At 42.2% G+C, this 14820-nt stretch overlaps 1 protein-coding gene across 1 annotated transcript in view; it reads left to right on the top strand.

Annotated features, from left to right (window-relative positions):
• adam9 (ADAM metallopeptidase domain 9) overlaps positions 1–14820 on the top strand; it is a 42347-nt gene that overhangs the window by 3000 nt on the left and 24527 nt on the right. The window contains 3 exon segments of the mRNA NM_001246201.1: positions 10007–10101; positions 11256–11320; positions 12194–12272. Of these exon segments, the coding sequence (NP_001233130.1) occupies positions 10007–10101; positions 11256–11320; positions 12194–12272 (239 nt within the window).

Raw genomic sequence — 14820 nt, 5'->3', positions numbered from 1 at the left:
AACAAAATTGAGGGCTTGCATTAAGTTCTATGAAATGACCCTCACTGAATAAGTGAAGTTGCTAGAATAGAATAAGTGGTCAATCATAATTTTGTTCTTTAAGGAACAGGTCAGTTTAAAAATGAAACTGGGAAAACTGCGCAAAATAAAAAATATTTGTAATATAGTTAGTAAGGCAAAAATTTAGTTAGTTTGTAAGCTCACCGGTCAGGTTCATATGCAAACTAACTGAACAGTTATGTCCCATGTGGCCCCCCCCTCAAGTCACTGATTGGTTACTGACTGCTAACAGCTTAGAGAGCTGAAAGCAAGAAGTAGAGTTCTGGCTATTATGTTAGATATCTGCTCACTCCAGCCTTTATAGATTACATTTTTGCCTAACTAACTATATTGAAAACATGTTTATTTTGCGCAGTCTGTCTATTTTACCCAGTTTAATTTTTACACAGAACTGTTCCTTTAAGGGGTTAAAGGTTATTTGAGAGAGCTGTAAATAGATCTTATTACTTCATGACAAGAGCAGCTTTTATAAATCATATATTTGCTTCTGCTTTCCTGTAAAATACTGTTTTAATTTCTAATGTTGTTGGTGAGGCTCTGAGCTCATTTGCTTTATGGCAGTGCTGTGCAGCCTCTCCCTCCTGATAAATGACTGAGTATTGTCAGGCATAGCCTCATGTCCATATAACACACAGGAAGAGATTCTGAAGAGTTACAAAATGCCATTGTGATTGGATTAAGTGTACACATGCTGAGGACTTCCCATACCAGTCAGTTGAACTGAAGAAGCTGCTCGGATGAGTAGTGAAACGTCTTCAATGATTACTCAGCAAGTCCAGTTGCTTTAGATTTATTTATACTAGATATACCATGACCTGGATGAATGAAAATCTTCATAGTCATAGGAGCCATTAAAAAAAACTTTTTAAAAAGAATCTTTATAAACAGTGCTTTGTGATGTCACCAGATAAAGTGGTTGCCTCATCATTTCGTCACATGATTCATGGGCAGAGTGACAAGCGCCATGTTTTTTGTTCCTTTGCACCCTGCCCTGTGAAGAATAGCCTTTGGTCATTTGTAGATTGTAAGCTCTTTTTGGCAGGGCTCTCTTCACATCTTGTATCGGTTATGTATGAAACCCACTTATTGTACAGCGATGCGGAATATGTTGGCGCTTTATAAATAAATGTTAATAATAATAATAGCCATGAATACAGTACAGCTTGGGTTCGGCAGTGCTGTATTTATAAGGGACGGACTGTTGGCCCATAGCACCCCCCCTTTACTTGACTTGAACATCATTCAGTCGCTCAGGGTGCATAGGAGGCTGGTACTTATCACCTGCCCTATGGCACCTTGCCTTTACATGGTCACCACAAGCTCCTCACCTGGCCTAGATACAACAAATAGACCAACGCTGGCCAACATTGGGCCAGATGACCTACGAGAATCCCTGCGCTGTGTCTCGAAATGTAATTTAAAAAATCCATATTTCTGTCTCCACCTCCTCACCGTTAGTCCATTCCAGGTATTGGCACTGCGGTGAGGTTTCCAACCTGGCAGGTCCGTCGGTGAGAACTCTTTGCTCAGCCGTTCATGTACAGCAGGAGGCCCAAAACCTCAGTAAATCAAAGTTCACTCAAGTGAGTCCCAGGTGTTTCACAATGAAAATGATACCTGGCAATCCCAAAGGAAAGCCAAGGGTTAAATTTCGGTTCAACTCCGGATTGGGCCAAAACTGAACCCCACTAATACTGCTAGAATTTGGGTGAATCCTGGTACAGTAATTCCCTAATTATAACACAATGAAAGAAGTAAATAAAACTATAATTCTAGCTGAGACTGTAACCTATCTAGGAAACAGGTGGAAATCAAATGAAAATAACGTATAGATTAATGAACTACCTGTACAATAGAAGAAGTAGGTGATCAGGTTATCCCCCTTTTTAAATTCATTGTATTGAACTGCTTTACATTGTAATATGTGCAGCAACACTGAAGGCTGGAATGGTGGTTGTGGGGGTTGCAGTTTAATAACATCTGAAAGTATAAATTTTCAAACAACTGATCCGAGGGTGGGTGGCTTGCTCTTACTGCACTGACTGACTGGTATGGCTGAAGTTTCTGAGAAGTGACAGCCATGGGGTGCTGAGGCACTGAAATGTCTCCGTTATATTTCACAGTTCTCTAACTAGCACCCTTGTCATTAGCAGCACCCTATACACATGCATCATAAGGCATAACATATGATCTCATTACTTACTATAAGGATTTTAAGCCCCTCAGTGGTTCTGTGACCATATAAAGGCTGCAGGCTAGTTATATAGGAAAATCGAGTATCACTCATGTATTATAAGGGATAATGTACCCCCTACTGTAAATGATAACGATATTAGAAGTCACTGAGGGGTTCTGTGACCATATAAAGGCACAAGGCTGCAGGCTGAGTTATACAGGGAACTCTGAGTATCACTCATGTATTATAAGGGATAATGTACCCCCTACTGTAAATGATAAGGATATTAGCAGTCACTGAGGGGTTCTGTGCCCCCCATATAAAGGCACAAGGCTGCAGGCTGAGTTATACAGGGAACTCTAAATATCACTCATGTATTATAAGGGATAATGTACCCCCTACTGTAAATGATAAGGATATTAGAAGTCACTGAGGGGTTCTGTGCCCATATAAAGGCACAAGGCTGCAGGCTGAGTTATACAGGGAACTCTGAGTATCACTCATGTATTATAAGGGATAATGTACCCCTTAGCTACTGTAAATTCTAATCTAGATTGGAGGCCCTGGCATATCCCCAAGCAGATAGCAGTCAGCACTTTCTCAGGTTAGTAGAGAGCACAGTATAAGAGGAGTAGGAGTAGCGTAAGGCTGCCCAGGCACATGTGTGGGAGTTTGGAACCCAGTGCCTTGTGTTTTATTATCCGTAGCAATAAAACACTAAACACTTTCTGCCTTCTGTGAATTTTTGTAAATGTAGAGGTCAGGAATGCTAACACAACTGTGACCAACAGATTGTTATTCCCCCATGCAGAATGGGAGCACATAAACACAACATCTCTACCTCGCAATACGGAACTTGAAGTTGTCGGCCATATGCAGTAAGATCTGCCCTGTGGTGCTCGCTCAGAACCCTCGGCCGGTGCAGTTTTCTGCCTAAAGGGGTACTGGCCCAGGGAATTGTATCATATACTGACCCAATCCTTCCACTGCCAGATGGGCACAATTGCAGTATGCTCAAAGCCACACAGTTCCACTGGAATTGTGGGATTTTTTTCTGCCCCCATGCAGAATGGGAGCACATAAACACAACATGTCTACCTCTCAATATGGAACTTGAAGTTGTCGGCCATATGCAGTAAGATCTGCCCTGTGGTGCTCGTTCAGAACCCTTGGCTGGTGCAGTTTTCTGCCTAAAGGGGTACTGGCCCAGGGAATCGTATCATAGACTGACCCAATCCTTCCGCTGTCAGATGGGCACAATTGCAGTATGCTCAAAGCCACACAGTTCCACTGGAATTGTGGGAAAAAACATGGCGATCTGGATCCAAAGTTGCGCTTTGTACACTGCACTTGTATGGCATTCCCATCTGTGCCGGGATACATGCATCCCCCTGAGAAGTAGGACTTACCTACTGTAGGTCTTACACAGTGTCAACAGGATATGTTTGGGTTCTGTTTGGGTTCTGCCCAGATAGCGTATTTATTCAGCTCCAAAACACACGAAGACATAGGCAACCTTTATTTGGGCAGGGTGCATAGTGTCACGGGGGGAGGGCAGGAACTTTTCTTGGCACAGACGAGTGCAGGGAATGTGCCGAGGATCTGTGTGATATCCTATACTTTCACTAACATATTTCACGCAGCTTGGTTTCAGTGTAAGCCCGTGCCAAGGGCGCAGGGCCAATTACTGTGTCATTTTATACGGGTTCAATAAAAGCATTTTGCTGGGAGGGGGGGCCCTGGCGGAGATTTGACTGGCTGATATGGGATTTGATAACATCACCACCCAAATACAGTTTTTTTGCACAATGAAAGAAAATGTAATTATAGGTAACTTTCTAATACGTGTTGATTCAGCAGTTTCAGTAATATTTGTAAATTGTTTTTAACATTTTGTATAAAACAGTTTTTAGGTAGAGGACATCTCTTTAAAGGAATACTGCCATAGGAAAACATGTTTTCTTCAAAACCACTCAGTTAAGAGAGCTTCTCCAGCAGAATCCTGCATTGTAATCTGTTTTTCAAGAACACAAACGGATTGTTGTATATTTAATTTTGAAATTTCACATGGGGCTAGCCATATTCTTCATTTCCCAGGGTGCCACAGCCATGTGACCTGTGCTCTGATACACTTCAGTCACACTTTACTGCTGTGCTGCAAGTTGGAGTGATATCCCCCTCCCTCCCAGCAGCCGATCAGCAGAACAATAGGCAAGATAGCAGCTCCCAGTAGGTATCAGAATAGCACTCAATAGTAAGAAATCCAAGTCCGGCTTGGGACTCCTCCAGTTACATGGGAGTAGGAGAAACAATAGGTTAGCTCCTTCTAATAGTTGATACATTTCTTAGCAGTGTCAAGGATGCCAGGCACTCGTGGTAACTGTTATTCTGTAACTGCTGTCGGATATGGAACAATAGAATTAATTCAGTTTTAAAACTTTACATTAACTTTACAAAAAGTTTTGGGAAGGTAAGCTGACCTTTTAACTTAAAGGAAAACTATACCCCCAGAATGAAAACTTAACCAGCTCATAGTTTCTATCATTTTAAATGACCTATTAAAGAATCTTCGCAAACTGGAATATATATATATATATATATCAGTAAATATTGCCCTTTTACTTATTTACCATTGAGCTACCATTTTAAGATGATCTGTGTGCTCCCTCAGAGATCAGCTGACAGGAAATAATGCAGCTCTGACTGTAACAGGAAGTAGTGTGGGAGACAGGACTGATGTGACCACTGTATATGTGCCCTTGGTTTGTTTGTGTGCACTGTGTGATCCCAGGGGGTGGCCCTTGGTACTCAAAATGGCAATTTTCTACTAAAGATTACCCAAAGGCACATACTATCATATGAGCTTCTTTATGCAATATATTGTTATAGAGACTTGAATTGTTTGTGGGGTATAGTTTTCCTTTAATGTCAATGGTCCCCTGACCTTTTGTTGCCAGGCTAGAGAAAGGAGACAACTTCCACTGACTGACCAAGGATCAGCCTCTGCCTTGTGCCAGGTTAAACAGATGAGAACAATTACAGGTATGGGATCCGTTATCCGGAAACCCGATATCCAGAAAGCTCTGAATTACGGAAAGCCTGTCTCCCATAGACTCCATTTTAATCAAATAACTCAGATTTTTAAAACTGATTTCCTTTTTCTCTGTAAAAATCAAACAGTGCTTTGTATCCTATTGGGTTTAATTAATGTTTTATTGATTTCTTAGTAGACTTAAGGTATGAAGATCCAAATTACAGAAAGATCCCTTGTCCAGAATATCCTTGGTCCCGAGCATTCTGGATAACGGGTCCTATACCTTTACTGAGCCATCCGTGGGTGGCTAATCATTGTATTGGGCCATAAGATCACGAGCCCCGTCACCTAATGATACATTTTTATTGCCCTGAACAGCTATGGCTTGATTCCCACCCACTTCAAAGGAAATGTAAACCCTAAAATAAAATCTTGCATATTGGAGATTTTCTTAGAATGACATTTTCCTTCATTTCCTTTTACCTGTTTGTGACAAATGTGACCAGTGAGATGCCGTTTTTGGCCACGTGGTTGGGTTAAGCAGGGCACGGCTTCCATAGAGATCAGATGGGACGAGTGTGATACGAGGAGAATCTGTTTCTGGAAAACACTGACAATGGGGATATTATTCTGCCGACCTTGTCTTTCAGCACTCGCTGAACCAAATGAAATATTAGTTCTGCCCAGTTGTGTCTGTAATGACGCCTGCCTGTTATTATCATTTCTATCAGGCAAATGGCAGATAAAGCTGGTATTTGGATTGGGGTGGGAACAGGCTTCTTTCCAGGATCTTTATGGCTTGTTTATTCAGATTCCATTCAATAATGAATGCCTGGCGCCCGGCTATGCTTTATAAGAAAAGAGGCAAGCACATGTGCAATAGTTGATGAAGGACTTAAGGTGGAAACAGTGGGTGACAAATATATTGGGTGCCCGGCAGTGAGGCAAATCTCTAGTCTGCACTGGTCAGGCACATGCCAACCACAACAAACTCGCCCACATTTGTAAATGGCCTAGCCCAAGGCAGCTAAGGGGATACTAGAAAAGTGGATTAAACATGGTGACATACCTATATCTTGCCTAAAAATCACACCGGCCTAGTACTTTCTTTTATCTTCCAAGTATCCTCTCTGCCGCCCTATTAAGGCCATGCCTAGTACAATTAATTTACTCAAAGTACCATACTGTGAATGTGCTCACCCAGGCCAGTTAGGGGGATACTGAAGACGTGGCTCAGACATATTGGTGTAACACAGGTTGGTGCATGTCTTTCACTGGCCTACAGTATGCTACCACATTTCAACTATTTTAAACAGTATTTGCCTCGACATATTGGCATCTCCCAGTGTTTTAACCTTTATTTCTCCTTTAATGTGGTAGGCCAGACCAAAGTCAACTGCTGCATGAAGAGACACAGAGCTACTAGTAGCAGCTACTATTTTCCCCTACTATTTTACTTTTTTCCCTAGCAAACCCATCCTCTTGCTTACTGTAGCGGTGATGTAATTTCCCGGCTTTGGGGACTAGTTATATGTGAATCACAGAGTCATATATCCGGTCCGATTGCTGGTACAGAGCACGTCCATATGGGACAGCTTTCCCAGGTTTCCCTTCCCACAGGGGCCCGAAGCCTCCGCTCTCTCGCTCACATCTGCAGTCAAAACATAAATAATCCTACATGTTTGTGGGGTGGAAGAGCCTGAAAGGAATATCTGTGTTCTCAGCTCCCACCTCCTCAGATCATTTCTCTTAGTGGTTTTGGTTCGCGACCCCATTTATGTCCATGTTTTTATGTTATGTTTTAGCCACTTCCTGAGCGAATCTGTGGGAATATTCGTTAAAATACACATTTTGGTGGTGGGCTGTATATACTGTACTGACATTTGTATTGATTTATTATATTTATCTATATATAGATTTTATTTTTGATTATCCTGTATATAGAGCTCTGCAACAGGTCGGGTACCCAAAGAATATCTGCAAAGCAGTCAGGACTGAGTCAGAAAAGCCCTGATATCCTGACTGTGTACGGCCCACAGGAACCCAGTAGAGCTAGCCCGGTAGGCTGTGGGTGGCTATAAAACTTGAAATCAAAAACTAAGCTCCCAGGCAGTGTTGCCTATTAGTGACTTTCGGTTCCCATGGCCGCCCCACCCCACACTTTAGGTGGGTACAAGCTAGCTTTGGGAAGACACTTGTTTGGATGGGTTCGTGTAGGGAGGACCATCGGGGACAATGTGTGTGTGGGGGTCTAGGATGGATTGTGGGTGTGGGCAGGACTCTACTCCACAACTTGCCAAATGAATGCATGCCTGATTTGTCCACCAATGTGGTAGGCCAAACGATTATATTTTTGTATCTGCAGACACATCAGGGAGGGCTGCTTCAACTGCCAGACCCAGTCCTTCACTGTCAGCTATATGGCTGATCCCCGGACAGATATCAGTTAGGTGGGCCATCATTATGACCTTATACATGGGTCAGAAAGCTGCTGGGTTGCCAAGTTAGAAGCTAATGCTGGCCCATGTATTAACAAGAACAGGGCCACATACCATACACATCAGGCAGATCTGTATAATATGGTCTGTGAATATGATATATACAAACTGCTCATTGAATGGAAGCTGTTGCCCAGCTCTGCCCAAGAATGTAAAGCTGTAAGGAAATCAGCAGAACACTATGTGAAGCTATATCGCAGGTACGGCTATGAGGATTATTCGATTATCCTATTTTTAGGTGCACATTACTGTTACTCTAGAACACTGCGCTGCTACTTTTCCAGTAAAAAGTAATTAGCTGGGAAATGTACCAACCTGTCTTATGAGTCAATATTTCCAGAGATTTCTGTCGGTTGGGACAGTGCTGCTTTGTGCCTTGCTTTGGGCAAATAAAGGTAATATTATAGCAAGGCCTCATTGGCCTAAATCTGTTTCCATTACCCTGAAAGCTGGATTCCTGGGGAGTCTGTGTTTGTTTGTTAGGTCATTATTTACATCTGAATTATAGAGCTTTCTATGTTGCGCTGCAGTTATGTATTAAGTGGTTATTATAGGGTCTGGGACCCCAGTGGGTAAGATGTACTCTCTTTATTGTTATGTGTTATTGTTTTTATAAACAAAAAAAATCTGTATGTTCTGTTATTAAAGCTGCTCCTTGTTTCTAACCTCCTGGTTTTTGCAAGGTAGATAATTACATAACTAGTGCACAGAAACCCCCCCTACATAATGCATTCCTACTTATCTGTGAGTCACAGGGGTGAAGGGAGAGATGTTGTTCATACAGAGTTCATTATCTCTTAATAAACTAACTCGACTTGGAGGTAGTAAGTATAAAAGCAAAACAATGCTCTACTTTATAATAATGCAAAAATAACACAAATGCCTTCTCTGTCCTTTGACTCAACCACCCTTACCTACTTCTCTTATTAACTATTTCTCCAGACAATTTTAGCCCCAATATTCTACTTTCATTTCCTCTCGGTTCTTCTTCTTTCGTTGTGCCCTTAGAGTGGGAGATTTCAAAGTGATGCCACATCTAATGCAATATAATTGAGAAGTAGGGCTGTGAGATATAACCCTACTAGACAGCTGCGAGATGAACACAATTTTAGTGATTCATGTGACATGAATGACATCACTAAGCACCAGTAATAAGAATGTAATATACGGGGTATTCGTGGCTCTTGTGTATTATATACGAATATTAGATGGGGAGTGCCATGGCCATATAAGGCTATGAGCCCACAGGCAGAGAGCTTTTATACAGGTTATGGCAATCCAATTATCCAATTATTAATTGTACAAAAGTGTGTACATTATGTTTTATTGCACACATAGTTCAGACAACTGTGACAAATTACATCATTAAGCAAGAGTTATACCTGACGGCATCACTGTGCACTACAGGATATTCCACACTCTTAGTATAGAGATATATTTTCTGGATCTTTCATGGCTCTTGTCAAGTGTATATATGTGTGGCCAGGTTAACCTGTGCCACAAGTGCAACCTTTGGGCCATTTGTCAGTAGACTGCATACACTGACTGATAAGAACCTCACTGGACTAGAGTCTAAGCCCTGGCCAGGCTGGCTACATAAATACTTGGGATATAACCCAGTTCACTAATAGAATGGGGTCAAACAACTTCATGAAGGAAGAGCCCTTATCTGTCTGCTTATGGGCATTTTTGCCCTGAGAATGTGAAGATGCTGGGACCCCTGATGTAGAGGAGCAGAGCCAAGGCTAGCTCTTGTGAGATGAAATAAGTCAGTCTACATGATCTGCGTGGCCCTGGAAAGCTGGTCTTTGGGTTAGAAACCGACCCTTGCAGATGTTCTGCTGTCTGAGTTCAGACATAAAAAGTGCCTATGCTGCAGTTGCTTATTAGAGCTTTCAGTTTGACTCTGTTCTTCTCTATGGCAAAATTATTGATCAAGTGATTCTCTCATTTCAGTATGTGGGGTTAATTCTGCTATATTAACCTGCCTAAAGCTCAGCATGCTTTATGCCTTCCTGCCCCAGATCAGGTTTTTGGGGTACCTAAGCATTGTAAGTTCAGTTATATAGTATACTGGTGCATAATAGCAAATATTCTCAGTACGGGGCATTATTATACTGCAAGTTCTGTTGTGCGGTTGCACCAGCTGGTTCTCTGGTTATTGCCTGCTGTGGTTTCTATTAACACTGCCCTGGCGGGGGTCTGGGAAGCCTTATAACTGTCATTTTCATTTTACAGGAATAGAACAGACATCCTTCCTGTCTTCCTACAATATAATTATACCTCAGAAAGTAGCCCGGGCCAGAAGAGATACAGATGGCTCCTCTGGAGAGGTAATTCACTGCTCCTCTGCAATTAATATCTGTTTAACGTAACCTATACCTAATATACCAACTGTGCCTGTATGAGAGAATATTTTGGCTAATTTATAAATATTTATGTTCTGACTGACACTGACCTGCTCTCAGGAGCCAGTTGGTCACAGATTGAATGGATAAGGCAATTGCAGGAAGGATCATTTGCGGGTCTAAAGTAGTATATTAAGGGAGAACTAAAGCTAAACAAAGGAGCAGGCAAGAAATTCTGTACATTATGTTTTAGGGTTCTGTACCAGCCCAAGGCAACCAACCCCCCTTTCAGCAGTGAATTCTCTGAGGATGACCCTAGTAGCTTGCCATACTGACACCATCAGGTAGCCCTGGAAGTTTCACCCCCCCATGGAAGATTTTCATTCCAGGAATCTTTAGCACCCATGCTTCTTTGCACCTTATGCCCAATTCCATGCAATTCATCAGAGCTGGTTGGACCCTGCTGCTCAGCGCATACAGTATGTAAGGTGCATGTACAGGCGCAAGTACCTTTGTGAATAAGGGACGCATTTTAGCACTTCTGCACTTGCATTCATAAATGTGCATCTATGGCAGGGCATTATGATTGCTGCTGTCTGTACAGCTCACCTTCTAGTGACATGAATAGGAAGCTCCATGGGTGACCCTGAATACACAGTATTTGCAAGCACAGGATGCACCCTGGTGCATAATGTTCCTGTTTGTATGAAATAACTGGTAGAGGAGATAAAATTTTATATAATGTGCCATTTTTCATGCCTAATCCGTTTAGCAGGCATTAGTGGCCCTTTAAACTTAATGCAGTGCAGTCCCCACCCAAGACAAACCTAGAATTTCCACAGAATCCCCTTGCACACAAGCTTGTTACCCATCTCATAATGGGAAGGTTGTGGAAAGCTCTCTGACCCCAGTTAGGGCCAGGAACACAGCAGCTGCAATGCACGTGCCCCCGTGCCAATGTCACCGCACCTCCTGATTTGTCATGTCTCTCTGCTTGCCATTAAAGGGGAAATATTCCTGTAGGCACAATTTAGGTTTTGATACCAGAGGCCGCAAAAGTTATCACCTGTTGCTTAATAGAATCTGTTCAGACTGCTGACTAATTCTAGCAACTAATAATGCATCATGTGTCTCTGCAGAATTCACTTTCTTATGCCATCGAGGTAGAAGGCAAGAAACACGTTCTACATTTGGAGAAGAACAGGTAATTCTGATTGGTTAATAGACTCCATGGCTTCTCTTCCTGTTGATGCGTGCCGGGTTGAATAAGTTAACATTTTAATGTTTAGTAGGTTTAGTAGCTTTTGCTAAACTACTATTCCCAGCATCCCCAGGCAACCATGTAATTGTATTGTAATATTCGCTCAAGCCACAAGTGAAAGATTCCCGTTCTAAACCATTAAACATGTCACTGTACTTATATGCTGGGCATATATTGAGGGATACAGTTGAAAAGATAACATTTTTTTTTTTCTAAATTTTCCAACCTTTACAACACATGGGACTTCTTATAAGCCCAATTTTAAAAGGCTGTTGTGTGATCCCATTGGATAGCAAGTGCTCTTTTTAGACAGAAAATCATAGGGAAGGACATAAGGCTCCCCAGAAATGAAAGGGGGGATGCAGTTGCGACCATTGGGCCTTGTAAACATTTTATTTGTCCCACAAGCCATACAGACAGATTGGTTCAGTTTGACCATTGATATGTATTGCACAATTGTAGACTTTGTATTGTATTGTATCTCAAATGTTATCCTTATTATTACTATCATCAGGAAATATAATCCCCTCCTCCTTAGTGGGTCTCGGCAGAAGAGAGTAGAGGAGTTCATTATATGGACTGTAATTTTGGAAGGAGAATCTGATTAAATACCCTCTCTTTAACTATTGCTCTGAAGGAACAACAAGTCAAGAGCTATGTATCATAAAACCTTCTGGACCTTAATAACAGCAAATAGCAAAAACCAATGATAACCTGCATATAAAATGCATCGGCAGAGGACATTTATATGGCTTGGTTGAATATAACTGTATATGGTCCCCTAAAGCTGCTAACATGTTTTGTTTGCTTTTTCAGAGACTTCATTGCCAGTGACTTTGCAGTCTATACATATGCAGCAAATGGAAGTATAGTATCAAGCCAGCTTCAAGATAAGGTCAGTATCTTCTTTATTTTGCAATGTGGAACCCAATATTCTGAATGTCTTTGGAATCTTTTACTTACATGCTACATGAAGGCAGCCCATCCATGGGGTTTCAATTGGATCTTTCCCTCTGAGCTGTGCCCCATGGAGCGGCAGTTGTTTTCATGAAATGGTGTGTGAATCCCAACCTGTATACCTACTGTGTTGCTACACTGCAATGCCCAACATCCATCTGGCTGTTATATTGCCCTTGGACCTACCACACCTGTACACGACCTTTGAGTAAGGTGCAGCTCACAATGTGAGGCAAGACAGTTAGTATTGTTGTTGGTATATATTGTTTATGTATGTGAGTGGATAGATAGGTCAGTATGGGTCTGTATGTGAGTGGATAGGTCAGTATGGGTCTGTATGTGAGTGGATAGGTCAGTATGGGTCTGTATGTGAGTGGATAGGTCAGTATGGGTCTGTATGTGAGTGGATAGGTCAGTGTGGGTCTGTATGTGAGTGGATAGATAGGTCAGTGTGGGTCTGTATGTGACTGTATAGATAAGTCAGTGTGGATCTGTATGTGAGTGGATAGATAGGTCAGTGTGGGTCTGTATGTGAGTGGATAGATAGGTCAGTGTGGGTCTGTATGTGAGTGGATAGATAGGTCAGTATGGGTCTGTATGTGAGTGGATAGATAGGTCAGTATGGGTCTGTATGTGAGTGGATAGATAGGTCAGTATGGGTCTGTATGTGAGTGGATAGATAGGACAGTGTGGGTCTGTATGTGAGTGGATAGATAGGTCAGTGTGGGTCTGTATGTGAGTGGATAGATAGGTCAGTATGACTCTGCATGTGAGTGGATAGATAGGTCAGTATGGGTTTGTGGGTGCTGGGTTTACTTGGAAGGGTTGAACTTGATGGACTCTGGTCTTTTTTCAACCCTATGTAACTAACTGTGTAGATATATTACAGCAACAGACCAGCTGTTGTTACAAAATTCATTATATTGGCAGTTTGTAAAAAAATAAGTAGCTCTGAAATGGAGAATAATATGTCAAATTGACTTTATGCAGCATGCTTTGTATATAAGATGCAGATGTTGTAGATTAAAATGGAATGCTTATTGGACAACAGGGTAGCAACTGGATTCAATAGGCATTTTCCTGCCTTAGGAAGACAAATACTGGGGAGCAAGCTTCTGGCTGTTCATGGGCCGGGAGTGCTGCCTGTTCATGGGCCGGGAGTGCTGCCTGTTCATGGGCCGGGAGTGCTGCCTGTTCATGGGCCGGGAGTGCTGCCTGTTCATGGGCCGGGAGTGCTGCCTGTTCATGGGCCGGGAGTGCTGCCTGTTCATGGGCCCTTATTTTGGATAAGTGGGTTTCTTACTTAAGAAGAACTAAAGCCTTCAAAACAAAATGACCAGATATGATGTATTTTTTTTTACTGAACTGTCCCAGCCTAAGAATAAACAGCCCTATAATAGTAATGCTCCCTATCTTGGATCTTGTTAGGCTGTCTTTTAAAGGGGTAGTTCACCATTATTCAATTAACTTTTAATATGATGTAGACATTGAATTAGTGTTAATTTTTTATGTTTTTTTTAGTCATTTAGCTTTTTGTGCAGCAGCTCTTCATTTGGTATTTTAGCAGCTATCTGATTTCTAGGCTCTTATTTACCCTAGCAACCAGGAAGTGGTTTAAATGAGAGATAGAAATATGAATAGCAGAGGGCCTGCATAGAAAGATAAGTAATAAAAAGTAACAACAATAATAATAATATTGTAGCCTCACAGAGCAATAGTTTTTGGCTGCCGGGATCAGTGACCGCCATTTGAAAGCTAGAAAGAGGCAGAAGAGGATGACAATTCAAACACCATACGTCTATACTATACATCTTTTTTCAACCTAACTTACTATGTTACCATGTAAAGCCATTTGCAAGGAATAGGGTATTTTATAACATACTAAAAGTTAACTTAAAGATGAATCACCCCTTTAAGTGTCATTGGCACTTCACATGCTCAGTGTGCTCTGAGCTGTTTTTTCCCTATCTGTCCAGCTGATGGGCTGTTTTAAGGTGGCCACACACGTGGCGATCTGCGATCTTTCGTGCGACCATAGGTCATCAGACCCGCCACTAACCTTCAGGGCTGAAACGGCAGATAACAATAGGATTTCTACCTCCTTCTGCTGATTCAGCCCTGACGGCAGATTTTGCTCAGGTGCCTTCTATGGCGCCCGATCAAAATCTTTTGACCTGGCCGATCGGCGAATCGACCGATATCAGCAGCTTCCTGCGATACCGGTGGACGCGTTGACTTGCCACACACGGACCAAATATCGTACGAAACGAGGTTTCAGTGCGTGTATGGCCAGCTTTATTCCCAGCCTTTTAAATCCCCCCCCCACCCCTGCTGGAGTGAGAGCTAACTAATTTATGGATCATGTGTTTGCTTAGATACAGGAGCGGCCCGCCCCTGGCCGTAACTGCTCTGTATCCAGTAACTGCCCTTGATAAGAATCTTTTATTGCCCAGCATCATGTCATCCTGTTGCTGACGTGTTCATGC

The sequence above is a fragment of the Xenopus tropicalis genome, chromosome 3 (genome assembly GCF_000004195.4).
Source record: "Xenopus tropicalis strain Nigerian chromosome 3, UCB_Xtro_10.0, whole genome shotgun sequence".
In the NCBI taxonomy this organism is placed as follows: domain Eukaryota; kingdom Metazoa; phylum Chordata; class Amphibia; order Anura; family Pipidae; genus Xenopus; species Xenopus tropicalis.
The sequence above is the reverse complement of the archived record's forward strand: the minus strand, read 5'-3'. Positions and strand labels throughout refer to the sequence as shown.